Source organism: Bubalus bubalis, chromosome 16, assembly GCF_019923935.1.
Source record: "Bubalus bubalis isolate 160015118507 breed Murrah chromosome 16, NDDB_SH_1, whole genome shotgun sequence".
NCBI lineage: Eukaryota > Metazoa > Chordata > Mammalia > Artiodactyla > Bovidae > Bubalus > Bubalus bubalis.
In genome coordinates, this window is record NC_059172.1 from 8,733,976 (window position 1) to 8,752,003 (window position 18,028).

At 34.9% G+C, this 18,028-nt stretch overlaps 1 protein-coding gene across 23 annotated transcripts in view; it reads left to right on the forward strand.

The window, feature by feature from the left end:
- PHF21A (PHD finger protein 21A) overlaps positions 1-18,028 on the forward strand; it is a 191,729-nt gene that overhangs the window by 34,651 nt on the left and 139,050 nt on the right. For 17 of the 23 annotated variants that reach the window (XM_044929217.1, XM_044929214.1, XM_025266149.2 and 14 more), the window contains 3 exons: positions 2,531-2,673; positions 7,052-7,084; positions 9,200-9,286. In XM_044929217.1, coding sequence (XP_044785152.1) covers positions 2,620-2,673; positions 7,052-7,084; positions 9,200-9,286 — 174 coding nt within the window. In that variant the 5' untranslated portion in view covers positions 2,531-2,619. The remainder of the gene's footprint in view (positions 1-2,530; positions 2,674-7,051; positions 7,085-9,199; positions 9,287-18,028) is intronic. The other 6 variants (XM_044929220.1, XM_044929218.1, XM_044929219.1 and 3 more) reach the window with 1 other exon arrangement.

An 18,028-nucleotide genomic window follows, 5' to 3' on the forward strand; every position in this document is an offset into this window, starting at 1 on the left:
GTATAAATTTTTCTGATGTTTTATCTAGCAATTCTAAGTTAATTCTTTGTTATATAAAAATAAGTACATATTTTCCATGGAAGAATTTGAAAATACTGATACTCTGAAAAGAAGAAAGTAAATAATCCTCAGTGCTACCACTCAGATATAACTAATAGCAAATTATAAAAGTGCCACCTGATGCAAACCTTAGACAGCTCAGAGTATTATTGTTTTTACATGTCTTTGTCAGTTTGACAAAAATGTGTCTTCTTAAATTTACATTTCCATGACTCTCTTGAAGATAGATTTTTTTTCATGTTGATCACTCTTATTTCTTCTTCTGTGAATTGCTTTTTCATAGCCTTTGAAAAATTAATTTGTAATTAATCTGTAAGCACTCTGTAACTGTACAAATTATGTTAACCCTTTGTGTATATTGTAAATTCTTTATGTTTTTAAGTTCCTGTTTATTTCTAGAGCTTATGAATTGAGTTGAGCTATGATGTTATATGTAACTACTAGTAAAATAAAGTGTGGCTTTTCTGTCGTTGAAAATACCCTTCAAGGTGATTTTAATTTAATGAAAATGATAGGGAATCATTTTTGGACATGCTTTCTGATAGGCTTAAAACTAAGTACTGTTTTCAGGAAGACCTCTAATACATAAGTCAGGAATTTGAGTAGAGAGATTATTTTAACATTTAAAATTATAGTGAGTGCATAGTTTTAACATTTGCTTTAGTATGTAAACCTAAATGACAACAAAAACCTTGGTCTAAAACCAATATTTATGTAGTTCCAACAATTTTTAAATATTTAATAAATATCTGGAAAACCTGGGTTTGTTCATCAATATTGCCTTTTCCAAATTATCTCCCCTAAACATACTACCTGTATGAAAATTTTTGGTGGGCAATATCATTGTACAATAATATCATTTCCTAGCCTCCACAAATGTAAGTTTGAAGGAATTTTACACTTTGGAAATGTATTGTTTTCTTAAAAAAAGCTTAGGATATTTTGATATTACATAACATAGTATGTAAGCCCTAGGGAAGAGATTGCCAGTAATGTTTTTAAGCCTAGTAAGATTAAACAAATATAATGAAGACTAATACTCACACGAATACAGCCTGAAGTTAATGACTTCATTATAACTTTGTTAAATCAGGTTTTAAAGAAGTTTTAAGAAAACTTAGGTTGACTCTGGGGCTTCCCTGGTGGCTCAGGTAGTAAAGAATTTACCTACAATGCAGGAGACACAGGTTTGATCCCTGGGTTGAGACAATACCCTGAAGAAGGGCATGGCTGTCCACTCCAGTTTTCTTGCCTGGAGAATCCCATGGACAGAGGAGCCTGGCGGGCTACAGTCCATAGAGTTCAAGAGTTGACATGACTGAGCGACTAACTCTTTCAAGTTAACTATGAATTTTATCCATATATAAATAGTTTTTAGAAGGTTTAAAGATTATGAGTCTCATTGAATTAGCATAAGGAGTAGCAGTTATTCTAACTTCTTGATTATCCCCTTCCTCAGTTTGTAAAAATGCTGAAAAGCTGCTCTAACTACAAGTTTTATATATATATATATATATATATATATATATATATTTATTCAATTAAACTTTTACTTTGAGGAGAGTACCTGAAATCATGTCTAAGGCCACATTCAAGAAAAAAGAAAGAAAAGTTAGCTATGGAGTTAATTTAAGTTGCAGTAGTGGTGAGCAGAGCAGAAGGTTCACATTCACAAATCTAGACTTTTGACGTTGTCTCCATGTGTAGTTATACGTGTGGCCAAAGCGATGCACCAGCAGGCTGGAAAAGAAGGTGTGTAAAGGTGAAGAGTCTGTTCTGTTATATAGGCACATCTCATCTGTTGTGCACGATGGATTTATTTTTAACATCTCTGTCATAACTTTGTGGAAAGCAGAGTTCCATTGTAATGTGGTTAAGTACTAATTTGTTAAATGTAAACCTTTATACCAGAATTTCCCCTATTTTGAGTTTATATTTATTTTTTTAAATACTGTGGAAGTCCATCCAAATGAGAATGCTCTGGCCTTCTTTAACTTCCAAGAGATCCTGAGCTCTCCAGTTCACTCTGTGTGGTAGTTAAAATGTATGACCATGCTGGTGTGTGTCTCTTTCCAAGAACAGTGTGTCCTGGGTGGCTGTCCTCTCCTCTTCTTGTCTCCTGACCCATCTAGGACAGAAGTGGTCTTGTTCAGCTCTGTGTCCTCAGAAAGTAGTATCTTACATGGTGCTGAGCACGTAGTAAGTGCTTGGATGTTTTCATGACCAGATTAAACACTTTTTTTTCATGTCTTACTTATTTGAAGTGTTTTGTAGAGGAATGCTCACAGAATAAAACTCAGAAAGTTTTGATACCAATTCAGTACAAATCTACTCATTTTGGAAAGAAATCTGTTTGGGGAAAGTTTGTTTAGTTGGCTAATTTTTTTGCCTAATGTAATTTATTTTATCTAACGTGTATGTTTCCTTTATAACCAACATAATGATCCCAAACATTTTATGATCTCTACAGCTGCAGTGAGAAGAGGAGTTTGTTATTTTAAACAAAGGCTGAAGAAACTGTAGAATTAGCAGACATAGAAAAAGTGGAGAAGGTAGAGGATGGAGTTGCAGACTCTACAGGAGGCTCTTAAAGTGGAAATTCAGGTTCACCAGGTATGTTTCATTCATGGCTTATCCCACATCATGTTTTTAAGTAATGGCTAAATTAGTAAACAACCTGCTGTCTCTGATTTTCAGTACAGTTTTTAATCATTTTTTTAGTCAGTTGTCCAAGAATCATGTTATTTGCCTTCTAACACTACTCAGCAAACTCACTGATAGTATTTTTGAAAATTTTAAAAACCCTGACTTGTCTTCTAGGCAAAAGAACTAAAAATATTTTTTCCATATACTGAATGTGTTAAAAAAAACAAACAAACCCTTTCCCCCTGTTTTTTGGTTAATCTGAGGGACTTTGTTCATGTGACTTTAACTTGCATATTTTATTTATTTTTTATTTTTCAAAATTTATTTTATTGAAGTATAGTTGGTTTACAGTATTATGTTAATTTCTACTGTACAGCAAGATGATTCAGTTATACATAGATACATTCTTTTTCATATTATCTTCCATTATGGTTTATCACCAAATACTGAATATAATTCCCTGTGTTTACTTTCATATTTTAAAAAATAAGACATGTTTCAGTTGACTATCATGTATACCAGAGTTACTCACATGTGATTTTTGGACATATTCCTCCTCTCAGGAAATTTTGGGATGGCATAGTTAACATTCAGCTTTTGGTTCCTCCTCACAAGATATGAACAAGTCCAAATAAGACTTTTTTTTGAAAGGTTCATGATATAATTGAACTGAATCACAAAATTTAAATAGAGTTCTTAAATATTTAGCTTCATATTTTTAATTCAAGCATACTAATTTTATAAAAATTATGAAAAAATTGGATATTTATTGTTTTAAAATATAATTTAAATTTTAAAATTACATTTATTGACTCAAAAGGAATAAAATACTCTCCTGAAGTTATTACTTATTCACATTATTTTCCTGTGTATTTAACTATTTTTAGCATAAAAGTAATAGCTTTTATATTCTTCCTTAACTGTTAATACAGCACTTTATATGGTAATAAACATTTATGTTTATCAACATTGGTTGATAGTATTTTAACTTATATAGAATGTAAGATATTTCATTCCAGTTATGTTTAGAATCCTTTCCTATTAGAAAAAAAATTTAAGTACTTACAGTAGGGACTTTGCTGTCAGTTCAGTGGTTAAGATTCTGCATTCCAATGCAGGGGACACGGGTTGGATCCCTGGTCTGGGAACTAAGATCCCACATACTGTGACATACAGCCCCCCACTAAAAAATACGTATTAACAGGAAATACAAATGACATGCCTTGATGTAAATCTGATGCTGTTATTCTGATTGGGTACATGTTAACCTACATGATCATGAGAAATTCAGGGATGCCAGAAATGACGTCAAAGTTCAGTTCAGTTCAGTTCATTTCAGTCACTCAGTCGCGTCCGACTCTTTGCGACCCCATGAATCACAGCACGCCAGGCCTCCCTGTCCATCACCAACTCAGACTCACATCCATCGAGTCAGTGATGCCATCCAGCCATCTCATCCTCTGTTGTCCCCTTCTCCTCCTGCCCCCAATCCCTCCCAGCATCAGAGTCTTTTCCAGTGAGTCAACTCTTCGCATGAGGTGGCCAAAGTACTGGAGTTTCAGCTTTAGCACCATTCCTTCCCAGAAATTCCAGGGCTGATCTCCTTCAGAATGGACTGGCTGGATCTCCTTGCAGTCCAAGGGACTCTCAAGAGTCTTCTTCAACATCACAGTTCAAAAGCATCAGTTCTTCAGCGCTCAGCTTTCTTCACAGTCCAACTCTCACATCCGTACATGACCACTGGAAAAACCATAGCCTTGACTAGACGGACCTTTGTTGGCAAAGTAATGTCTCTGCTTTTGAATATGCTGTCTAGGTCGGTCATAACTTTTCTTCCAAGGAGTAAGCGTCTTTTAAAGTAGGCACTGGCTATTAGGCCGAGGCCAAAGCCAGATTATACATTTGACTAAATTTTGGGGCAGAAGCCACCCCTTCATCATTTCTACTTAGGGAATGAAACTGGGACTGAAAATGAGCTTACTGGATAGAAAGTGTGTTGATGAAGCTACCTAGTATTGCTGTGGTAGAAGTATACTTTTGTTCTTGTTGAACAGGGAAATGATTTAAAAAGTAGCGACATGCACATGGTTGATGTTGAATGAATGTTCAAAGAGTAACGGCCTGTGATGGGCATCTCATCTTTCTTTGAGAAATTGCCTTTTTGAATATTCCTATGTGGATATGATGCAAGTTATATTTAAACTTCTGGAGTATTTACTCTACATGTAACAGAAAATAGTATAAAGCAGAGATTAGCAAACTTTCTGCAAAGGGCCAGATGGTAAAGTATTTTACACTTTGGGAATCATTTATGGTCTCTGTCACAACCGCTTTTCTCTGATGCTGTATGGACAAAGCAGTCATAGACAATATATAAGTGAATGGGTGTGGCTGTGTCCCAATAAAACTTTATTTATAGGAACAGGTGGTAAGCCAGATTTGCCTGTGAGTTGTAGTTTGCCAACCTTTGGCATAAACTATATCCTCATGAAAAACTGCTGCATTCTTGAATTAGAAAGTAACAATTTTGATAACACACAGTGTCACCTTAAAGTCTTTGGGGATTTGAATGTTTGAATTGCCCAGCTTTTCTGTCCTGCCTGTAATGGTCTAAAATGAAGCTTGAGTGATTGTAGGTAGAAAAGTTGGCTTATTTATTTCCTCCAGAAGTGGAGACTGAGTTTGCTGGTCAGTTTTTAAATTCCAGTGTCATGGAGGAAAACTTTTTTCAGCTTTAAAAAGGCAACTTTATTGTAGTACTCCAGTCTCTGGTACAAAATCAGAAAGGAAGACCAAGAGCTTTTTTTCATTGAAGAATGTGACTAGCCTTTAAGCTGCATTAGTAAAAATGTATATGTATAAAACTTTGTATTTTTATATCCTTGAACTCTTGGAATGTATGTTATTACTATTTTATAGATTAAGACAGGATATAGAAGAGTTAACCACTGTCATATTTGAATATAGTAGAATATACCTTGTGTATTTGGAGGTCACATGGTTGGCAATTTCAGCTATCCAGACTCTGTCTAGCACCTAATGTAAGGCTTTTGACAAGCTAGAAGAAATGTCTAAAGTCACTCACCAAAGATAGTACGTTTTACTCAAGGGGGATTTCTTAGGATATTTGCTCATCTTAGAATTACTTCATTGAGCATATCACAAAGCAGATCAGAAGTAGCAAATTTGAATTATGGCTCAGGGGCTCTCAGAGGGAGGCATAGTGATAGTAGCAATATTTGGTAGCTGCCTGCTTGACCTTAAGGAGTAGATGAAAAAACTGAAAGAACTCTTAAGAACATAGCAATTTGGGGTCTTTATTTAAGGACCTTATTGTATTGTTTGCAGAATAGTGTATTGATGTAATCATGCCTCTATCATTAAATATCATTAAATGCTGGCTTTTTTTTTTTACTTAATAAGGTGGGTAAGTATATATTTTAGAAAGTTTTTATTTTATGACTTAAAACTTTAAATGTGTCTTGTCACCCAAAGAGATGCATAGATTTTTCAGTTATATGAAAAAATCACTTGGAGAACAGCTTATTCCCAGATACTTACAGGAATCAGTCTTCTGATATTCCTTTATGCTTCAGTTTCTTCTCTCCATGGCTATTGTTACCTTTAGGCAGTGATGCTTTTAGAAGTTGGGTAGGTCGGTCGACATCCATTTTCCTTTTTCCTTTTTTGGACTTAGGTTTTCCTTAGTTAAGGTCTTTCCATTCAGTATTCTGGTAGAACTCTCTTCACCCAGGAACCCCAGGTAGGTCGAATTTTGCATTACTGTTCTTCACTTCCTCGCTCTCAAGTACTGGCATCATGGCTCCACTGGGTACCTCCCCTCCCTGACAGAGAGGACAGTGGCAGAGTCACATCTGACACTAGGCTCCTTCTGTGAACCAAACAACTGACTTGCCAAGTCTGTTTGCTGTATACAAACGGGTCTGTTTTTGTATGAGAGCAGCTTCTTCCCAGGCCTTATTTGGGACTCTAGACAAAATGACATTTTCAAGGGACATTTGACTTTTGAAGCATTCGGTTAGTTTAATTGTCTTTTAAAAGCTCCTTTCCCCCATCCCATCTCCAAATTTGTTTAAAAACAGGAAGCTCTTTATTTCAAATATAAAGCAATACTTTTTTTTTTTTAATTATTAAGAGAGTGTTTCATTAATCTTTTACATGGATCACAGAAGCTTTTGGTCTGTTCTGTTTATGGTATTGCTTGTTTTGTGTGTGTGTGTGTGTGTGTGTGGACTTAAAACTTTAGATTTTGGGGGCCAAGCCTGCTTAGTGACAGTGAGTTAGTATGTGAGACTGATGGCTCTTTTTCTCTTTTTATTATCAGAAACTGGTTGCTCAAATGAAGCAGGATCCGCAGGTAAAATACTACTTTTATTCATTTAATTTTTAAAACAATTTAAGATAAAGTTACTGTAAAATACTAAAATATAGATGTTACTTATGTTTTAAAAACTATTTCGTCTCTATAGCAGTTTTTTTTTTTTAGCACATTTGTCTTCATGTTTTAAGAATTAAGAAAAATCCAGTCATTCTGTTATAAAATAGCTATTATTTCATCTTTGTTACTGTTATCTTGCTTTTAAGTTAATTGCTTTGAGTATTTTGGGAAAAAATTGAGAGTTAATATGTATATTAAATACTTAGCTTAAATTTCGTTTCCACAAGCCCACTTACTTGAAATCAGAGTTTATGAGGCTTTCTCAAAATTATTGAACATAGCCCAGAACCATTTTTTACTTTCTTATAGTTTATAGTATAGAACATTTAAATGCTTAATCTCACTGTTTAGAGTAGAATTTTAGAATAATTTTTAAAAAGCATTAAAAAATTCTTTTTTAAAGACCCCTTAAGGAAGGTTTTAAAGAACCTTATGTTAATACAGTAATCCATCAAGTATTACCTTTTCTTTAATGTCTCATAGGAATTTTTGGCTCAGGTATTTTATTCTCTTATCCCTGAAGAGAAATTTTCCTAAAAACTTACCTTGTCTTTAATTACTGTTAATATATTTATTGTTCAGGCAATGTCTCTTTGGCAGCAATTAGATAGTGGGCCATAAGTATGGGGTCAAAGTATCAGACATTCTCAAGATTTCTCCCTTGCATTTGTTTACTCATAATCTGTTCACAGAACACCTAGACCCACACACATTTTTTTTTTTTTTTTTAGCTTGTTAAACATACCATACATGCTTCATTGTAAAGTTAAGTAAAATAGATTCTTGGATTAAAGAATGGTGCTGAGGCAGATTGATTTTTGAAAGTGGGACATAGTATTCATTTTTACAAATTTAGCCCCTAGTAGCTTAACTATTGTATTTTTAACATAATACATTGATTCTGAGTTGGCATTGATAGCCACTTAACTCCTGTTTGACAGCCCAACTTCTTTGAGAAGTTTCTCCATTTTAATTTTTAAAAATACACTATAGTTTAAATTAGGTTTAGGGAACCAAGTAGCAGTAGATCAGTGAATAGATTCTTTTATATTTAATATGGTAACCTATATTATCATCAACTGAAATATTATTAGAAAACTGTAGCGTTTCTGACATAGCTGGCAGTTATATAACAGAGCAATCTTAATGTGGAGAATCTGAGGGGGCAGTGAGTTGCTGGACAGTCTTGTGAGTGATCTCATTAGAGAGGCCTTGTCACAAAGAAGACCTCGTGGAGGAAACACGAAGGGAGGATGCATGCTGTGGCCCTGTCAGGAGATCAGGCAGAGCGAATCGAAAGAATTGCATGAGAAACGAAAGAGGAAAAGTAGTCTCTCTTAGGGGTGGTATTCAGTCAGCTAGTAAGTAGGCTATCTTGTTACATTAAGCTTTTGAAAACTTTAATTTTGGATTTTTCTCCCACGTGAGTAAAAGGCAAGCATGCTCAGTGTATCTCATTTAAAATAGTATTCTTTTTTGATTCCTAACATTTTAGAACTGAGAAGTTGCCCTGGTAGTCAGTATGTTAATTTGAATGATGTAGTGTTAAGGCAGTTGCAGCGCTGACAGCTTTTCAAATCTAGGCTGAAATAACAAGTGTACTCGACTAAGTAAGGGAGAGGGCAAGCAGAGAAAAACCTCTTTTTATTGATAATGCTATTAAGCATCCAGTTTGCTCATCCTTATAAATTCCATTTTTTTGCTTTTGTCTGATGAGTGGAACTTTAGGGTTTCTGTCAGCTGTTATTTATGAAGAATAGCTATTTTAGTAGAAAGGAGTACTATTACACTACAAAATGCTAAAATATAAAATATCTTTTAATTTGAAATAATCACAAAGGAATTTACCCCTGTCCTTGTGTTAGCAGCCTACATTTAGGATCTATGCGCTAGGTGGTGGTAACATGACTACAGTTTAATGCATGACAAATACGATTGGCTAAATGCTTTAAGGTTGCTTCATCATTTGTAATACAGTATGCATAAAGTCTCCTTGCTACTATCCTGTTAACAAATGAAATATCTTCCTCACAGATATTTTTTCTTTCCAATCAGAATGCTGATTTAAAGAAACAGCTTCATGAACTCCAAGCCAAAATCACAGCTTTGAGTGAGAAACAGGTAGGGGAAAAAGGAGGGGGGGCATATTTTTAACATTGTGTTCTAAAGATATGTCTGCTCGAGGCTTCTAGGAGAACTGCTATTTTTCCTCATGTGTGAAAATAAGTGTGGGCAGCCAGACTCAGTTTTAATTTTTTTTGAGCTCTGTTTATCTATTTTTATTTTCAGTTGAAATCAGTCTCTAGAGTATCCCATGAGTATATGTTAGTGGCAAATATCTAACAGCCGTGTGGCAGGCTGCTGTTGACTGTGTTAATTAAACTCCATAGTTTACCCATAGAAGATGGGGCAAAGCATGTTAGTGAGAGTGTGTGACAGAGAATCTTAAAGTTGCTGGATGTGCCTTGTTACCTGTATTAAAGGCTTGAGATGACATTTAACTTACCGTGGAGAGAATGGTTTAAGTAGGTCTCCCATTCTGATTTTTGTCATTCCTTTATGTTAATCTTGATTAGATACTGACCTACTATTATGTGGGAAAAAAAACTTTGGTGGAGGCTTGTTAGATATATTCTGTATAGGACCAAAAAAAATAAGAACATCTTGCTTTCTTCCCCAAGTACATCTAGCAAGTGTTCTTTGGAATTTCTTGTATAATGAGCTCCACTTCACCAGTTCAGGCAGCTCCTGCCACCAGGTGGAGTGTGACAATTGACAGAGTATAAGTAAACGTCTGTGGTAATCTGACAGAGCATTTGTTTTCTTGTTCCTTCCCCACCATTCTCCCTCTGGTTAAAAGGCGCGGTTTTGGAGTAGGTGAATGTGTGAACCAAAACGATAAGGTGACTTTCAGTTGATAGTTCATGCTTATTGAAGATTTTTAGTTATATAGTTCTCAGTAGTTGATTTTTGTGTTATATTTTCTAAACTTTTATTTAGTGAAATAATAGCAATGAGAGTAATTTATTCCTGGAGATTTCTGATTGCATTTATATTATGTATTGTATTGTGTTTTCATTTAACTAATGGGAGAAATACATTTTGAGAACTGTGTGGAATAAATGTGAGTCATTAATGTTTCAGAATAGAATCTTTTTCCAAGCTGCATGAACAATTGCTTCCCCCACCTCTTATTCTAATGCTTCTACATTCCTCTGTCTTGTCTTCTTCAGAGACAAGAGGTATTTTAGATTAGCGAATTGCCAAACTAAAATTTTGAGTACATAGTAGCATGGTGGAGACCAATTTGTAAGGAAAAATATAAACAGCATTCATTAGATGTAGTTGACTCTGAAAGTGATTCAATTCTCTGAAGTTAAAATGATGTGTGTTAGTGAAATGTTCTAGTTTTGGAATTCTTTTAGCGCTGAGCCTTCTTAAAGTTTCAGGGTTTTTTTTTTTTTGACAAGATGCCAGTGAATGAGTCATTTTTGCTGAAAAACTCACGTGTTCTATCAGGGAAAGAAGGTGAGAACTGATTAGTGGAGTAGGGGATGGGGGATGCTGTCACAAAGTTAAGACAACCTAAGGCTGCATTTGGGGAAAATGGGATGATTGTAAAAAATTTACATTTATTTGAAATCATTGTGAGAACTGATGTAAAGATTTGGTTTATTTCTGTAACTTTCTAATTTTTTTTCTGCTAGAGACCTCACTTAATAGAACATTGCAACCATTTATGTTTAGTGAGATGTTTTATCAAGCGGCAGACTCTGTCTTCTGAACTAAATTTGGTATTAGAAACTAGAAGTTTAAAAATGGGTGTAGCATCAGGAAAACCTGGTTTACCAAGTAAAGAAAACCAGTGTAAGAAATTAAAATGCAATCTTGACGTTTCTAAAATGTTTGTTTAACTGTTGGAACAACATTTTTGATAGAACAGAAACTCTGTCATTTTTTAGGTAGGCTAGTACTTGAAGGAAGCACAGCTATGAAGTTCAAAAGCTAGCCCTTCCTCAGATTTATGATATTTTGTTTAAAATAGTTTTATTTTAGAGCAAACTCCTAATGCTGTGTACTCAGCTTTTTGTTTTTCCTTCTCAAAAGATCCACTTAGCCTCTGGCAAAACTTACTGATATTCTTTCCACTTTAATAACTGAAATCTGAATTACCTCACTCACATGACTTAATATTTTAATTTAATATTAATTTATTGGTTGTGAAATTTAAAAACAAAAGTTCAAAGAATGTCATATTCCAAAATTAATGGTTATTAACCCTTTGTCATATCTGTTTCCATTCTTTTTCTATATGTATTTTTCCATATTCATTTTTTTAAACCCACTTGACAATTTAATTATAGAAGTAATAAATGCATATGTTCTCTTATTTTGCTTTATTAAAAAAATAAAACATTGCAGTTAGTCACTAATTCATACACTAGGCACTTATTAGTTCTTATTTGTTATTGCTATCTCAATCTTGGTTACTTATTTTATTTCTTTCTCAAGACCAATTACAAAATAATGCACTCCATTTGGGAAAATATAGTCTTTATTAAGCACTCTTCATGGCTAAAATTCAGTGAATTTCAGTGAATTCTTAGTTAGATGGTACCAGTGCTTTCAAATTATGATTTGAGATTTCCGAATAGAAACTCCCCATGGCCGTTTTTGGAGTCTCTTCTTGACCCACAGGACTTTTAATTTGTGGTTGACAGTTTAAAGTCAGTTTTAGCCCAGACTTGATTGGCTAAATAAATTATATGTAATATAGTTAAAATCATGGTTTCAGAAACATTTTAATGATACAAGGGATGCACTTATGATAAATAAGTGAAAAAACACACGCAACTTCATAGGCGTTAGCAATCCCATTTGTGTGTATTGTGTGTATACATGTAGATAGGCATGTAAGTGTGTATAAAAAACAGTGTCAGTATAAAATGTTGTTGGTAAGCGATGATTTACAGGTACTTTATTTTTTCTTTATATTCTTATGTATATTTGCTGCATTCTCTACAATAAATATATTTCTTTTTTAAAATCAGAAATACACAAGAAAATATTATTAAAAAAATTTTTAACATCAAAGTCTTACATTTTCCAAGGATAGTTAGCCTTTAAAAATCTAATGACATTCTCCTTAGGGTATATGAACCACTCTAATCAGAGAATCCAACTATTTTAAACACTAGAAATACTGAAGTGTGGAAGCAGCTATTAATTTCTTTAACAGGATTCGTTTTCATTCTGCACCCCTCCCCTTTCATTTTTGACATGCATATGTGGTCTTTTACTTGTCATAGTGGAGATTCTAATATTGGAGCCAATGCACTTAACTGCTTTAGCGCTCTGCTTTCATTCTAATTCATTCATTGTTACAATAGAAGCAGTCTTGCATCCCAGAGTTTGTTGCTTATGCTTATTGCAGTTGAGGTTTTCATCTTTGAAACTACTTGGCTTGAGGGGTTTGCCACCTCGTCTCCCTTCCCCTGGAGCTCTCCTGGCCAGGCATCAGATAGGTTGCAGTTTAAAAGTTACTTCCTCAGAGGACCGGTCTCTGAAATCCCTTCTTTCTGTCAAAACCAACAGTTTCTGTTATAATCTCTCATCACACCCTTCAATTTTCCTGCATAGGTATGCCACTTAGGATTAGGGTTCAGCTGTGAATGATTGAAAACCCAAAATGAAAATGGCGTAAACAAGGTAGAATTTTGTCTGTCTCATGTGAAAGCTCTGTGGGGATAGTGGTTCCACAGTGCCAGGGAACCCAAGCTCCTCCTATTCTGTTGCTCTGCCATCCTCAGTGTGAAGCTTCCACATCATAGTCCAAAATAGCTGCTCCATCTGGCAAAAAGGGGGAAAACAAGCCCTTTATTTTTAAGGATGTTTACTGGAAGTTTCATGTCTCACTTCCAGTTAGATCCCATTGGTCAGAACTTGATCACATGGCCCCCACTAGGAGCAGGGAAAGCTGGGAAGTATAGTCTATTCCAGATGGCCATTGGCAGATAAAATTCAGGGACTCTGGTACTGAGCAAGAAGAGGGAGATAAATACCGGGGATAATTAGCAATTTTTGCCACAATAGTTTATCAAAATTTGTAATTACATATATATGGTTATTGTTTTTAATACCTGTTGTCCTCACTAGACTGTTTCAAGAAGTCAGGGAGCATACTTACCTCTTTATTCCAAGTATAGTATTTAGCATAATATTTAGCATAAAGTAATACTTAGCACAGAAAGGCATTTATATTTCTTAAGTGAATTATTTTATCTACCTGATCTTGTTCTGTACTTGTAGATATTTTTTTAAATGGTGCATCTTGCTTTTTATATTTTTTAAGCTTAAAATACTATGAACATTTTCATACATTTTTGAGTGTTCCTTAAGAATGAAACTTTTAATAGCTTCAAATATTTAATAGTCTGGTTTGATCATAACTATTCACTCTATTATTTGATGATATTTTGGTTTTTTGTTATTTATAAATGTTGTTATGATAAATACTCTTATATGTGAATCTAATTGCCTCAGGATACATTCTCAGGTGTGAGGTTTTTGGGTGTATTGGTCAGCTATTGCCATAACAGTTCTGCATAACAAACCAGTGTTTTATTAAATTACAACACTAAGTTTCACACTGGGTCTATTGATCCTCCTGATCTAAGCTGGCTTGACCAGGGACATCTACTTCAGTCTGTGGGTTAGTTGGCTTGCCTCAGGCTGTCAGTTGGGTTAGACTCCTCTAAGTTTGTTTCTTCTGAGGCCAGTCATGAGGGGGCAGCAGCTACCTGGGGCATACCCATGTCATGGTTTATCACTGGAGTGTAAGACACAAGCCAGGCTACCAAAACACATTTTAAGCCTCTGCTGGCATTGTCAAAACAAATCACCAAAATAAATCGCGTGGTCATACCTTGCAAAATTATATGACAAAGGGTGTGAATGTGTAATTTTATGACAAAGTATGAAGAGTTGCGAGCAATAATCCATCTACCACTCTTGGTCAAAGTGTATAAAAAGCTTTTAAAATATTAAACAACAACAACTTATTTCTAAATAGCCTCCAGGAAAGGCTAATCAGATTAACAGTATTTGTGAGAGTACCAAGTTCTCCCTAAGAGATACCTTGAGAGGAGGCAGGGTGGGGGAAATCACTGTGCTGATTTTGAAGATGGAGTAATATGTATCTGATGCTTATCTGAAAATATATTTTTCATGCCATTTGTCCCTGGTACACATATTACATAGTATTCCATAAAATTACCTTTTGGTTTTTCTTTCACTCTTTCCACTATTTTTCTTAATCCTTTTAAGAGAGGTAGACTCCTTCATAGTCTTTGGTATTTGCCGCTGACTCTGTGTATAAAAATCATAGTCTCTTTTCCTCACAGACTACTTAACCTAATACAAGATGAAATACTTTTCTGAGGGTTTAATAAATAGTTGCTGTTCATGAAACCATTCTCATTTAAAATTTGAACATATTGTAGTAAAGTGGATTCTGAGGCCTTTGGGAGAGAAATCTCTGTCCTGCCATAACTAATTATGTTTCTGACGCATAGAACAACATAATTTAAGCTAAGTGGGTGACGTGAACAGTGGGCTGGGTGGGGAGTCGGGGAGGGGATGCAGAGTTTGATTCTGTTCCTTACTCTGTGATAGACTTGTTGGTAGATTTTTGAGCTATCAAATAATTTAATATGTCTAGTTCATTATTTATGGAATGTTTGAATAATGCCTTTTAAGAGTTAATGAACATATATCTATTGAGTGCACTGAGTAGTTTTGAAGGTAAGTTCTGTTTAAATGGAAACTGTTAGCTTCAGTCATGCTGGTCTACTTCATGTCATATGTAATGCTCATATTGATGTAATGCTCATAATGATGTAAAACTCATCTTATAAGTAAAGTACTACTTTTTAAAGGAGCTTAGAACATTTCACATTTAACTCAGTCATGAGTACATCATCATAATACATAAACTGGGACATGGATTATTTGTGACTTATATAATTAATTGTATCAGATTCAAGACTAGAATCCAGATCACTGTACTATTTGTTCAGTTTTATTTAGTAAATTATATTCTTAAATTATTCTGTGAACCTTTATCTATCAAATATTTTTTGAAATAGGACATTAGGCACAATAATTACATTGCCTTTAAGCTTCATTGCCTTGGAGTCATGTAAGTAAATTGCTTCTTGTAGTCTCATATTGGTAACCTGACACATGACTGTCTCTAGCCTCTGATACCAGTAACCATAAAAAGTCACCCTGTCTCATCCATATCCAAGCTAATGTGATTGACATGTCATATTAGAATTTAAGATTGTTTTCTTAAAGATCCTTGAATTATGATGGGAATCTGACCTCATCTTCATCCAGAGTTTAGGAGTTCCTACGATTTAACTAGTTCATCCCTCTTGTTAAATATTTATGTGAAACCATTAGTCCAACTATTTGTTGGTTTTACTGCCTCTTGTGTACATGAATTCTTTCTCCCTTGCTTCAAATACAGGAAGTGTATTATTTCAAATTTTTCCTGGTGAAATCCTTTTGGCTTGTATTCAGCGAAGATGAGATGAATGAAGGGCTCAGAAATACAGGACAAGAACATCAAGTTTCTAAAGACTAGGAGGTCGTATGCTTGTGATGTGGCTGTGGTTCCCAGTGCTGCATTGTCTCCTGGTTCTTTTTAATCTTTATTCTCAGAGTTCAGTTGTCTCTTTAGCCAGAAGTTGCAACCTACTGGTCAATGATTTGATCATTTCTTTAAGATAGAAAAGCTTGTTGAAGGAACTCGTATTTTAATAATACTGTGCCATGTTATTGTAGAACATTTTACCTGAATACGGTGGAGGAAAACCAGGTAAGTTTGGTGACTTGTACCGAGTGCAGCCATCTGCTTCTGAGTTAATCTTCTTCTCAGGTCATCCTAATCATTTATTTTTGGTACTTGTAAATGCAGTGACTTAAAAAAATCATTTGAAAATTTTAATCCTGTCTAAAGTTAAATTATCAGCTCCTTCTAATTTAGTCCTTTCTCCCTAGGATCTGTGTGTTTTTTTTTTTCCTTCAAATTTCTTTGTCATTCTAAGTTTCTGACTCATCTGTTTATTCCATACCCATTATTGAAAGTTTTCTGTGGTGAAAGGCATGGTCCTAGGCCCATGGGAAATGCTGAGGATGAAAACTTCACAGTGTTCCTTACCTGTGACTGGTCATGAGCTAAAAAAATGCAAGCTCATTTTTCCTGACACCTTTGATAACTCATTCTTGATCTCCTCTCTTTAGTCCTTTCCTGCCGTACATACATACCCTGTAAGTTTTCTGTTTTCACCTTTATTCATGGGTTCTCTCAATACTTTTGATCTCCCAACAGCATTTGCACATGATGTTTTCTACAGCTGGAATTCTCTTTCCTCTTTGCCTGGTAAATTCCTGCTTATCCTTTGAAGACCCAGTTTAAACAGAGATCCTCAAAAGGTTCCCTTGACTTTTGTCCACTCTCCAGGAGGAGTTAAATATCCATCCTCTGTGTACCCTTGGTGTTTGTGCCTGCTTCTCTTATTTGTACTTATTACGTTGTATTGTAATTATATATTTGTAAGTTTCTCCAGGACAGGGAGTATGTCTTCTCATGTTTATACCCCTCAAGGCTAGCATGGTAGATTTGTAGCAAGCATTTTTTAATGTAGTAATTCATTATGCTTTCAAGAAGCTAGTAGTCTAGTAGGGTGGCCCGATATGTCGGATGTCCATACCAAGGTGTTTTACCATTAAAAGGAGATTTCCATTCATATAGTTCAATTCCCCTTTTTTTGGGGAAAAATATTCTCAATATTGTTTCCTACTTAATTCTTTAAAAGCACTCAGTATATTTTAAAAAAGAACACTGACATTATTAACCTGTGTTCCAGTTCAGAGCAGTTTTATCTTAGTTGCAGGAAAGGAAAACTTTAATGAGGTGAAGTAGCATAAACTAGTAAATGAGCCTGGGTCCAGCTATCTAGGAATGCAGTGTATCTAGAAACAGTCTCTTCTGCAGTGTTGCTATGTCACATACCTCTTTGTCTTGTACTTTCTCCAAGTCCTCTTTACGTTTTTTCCCCTGACTTTATAAAACATGCTTACATGTCTTATATTCTTTTAAACAACAACAAAATTCCTTCCTTTGTTGCTTAATTTCTTTGTGCTATTGTCTTGTCTTTCTCTCCTTCCCATTCCTTTGTTATTAAACTTATTAAACCATGAAATATTTTTCAACTCAGGCTCTTTTTATATTACTTTTTTATAACCGTGTGGTCCTTGTCCGCCCCACTACAGTTTCCATTTTCATTCTACTTTATTGAGCTCACTGAAACTTCTGGTAACATAATTGCCAAATCTAAAGGAAATTTTTCACACTTCTTCTTACTTGAAGTAAGTAGTATTTCATATTAATGATGGCATTCTTCAATCTTCTTCACAGAACCAAGAACCTTCGTTTCCTGGTCTCCTTTTACATCTTTGAATGCACTTGCTCAGTTTCCTTCTCAAACAGTTCTTCCTTAGTCTGCCCTTTAAAAACTAATATTCCATGGTATTTTATGCTTTTCGTCTTTTCCTGTTTTTACCCCGGTGGGTGATATCCTGCCTTAAACCACTACTGAATGCCACTGACCTCCAAATGTTTATTTGTCTTCTCCTCTCTTTCCTGACCTCCAGACAGATATGTATTTTCAGCTTCTTCCTACTGGATGTCCCAAAGCTCTGTATCCTCCAAACAGATCTCGGTATCCACCCCTCTTCAACTTGTTGTTGTTGTTCAGTCAGTAAGTCGTGTCCGACTCTTTGTGACTCCATGGA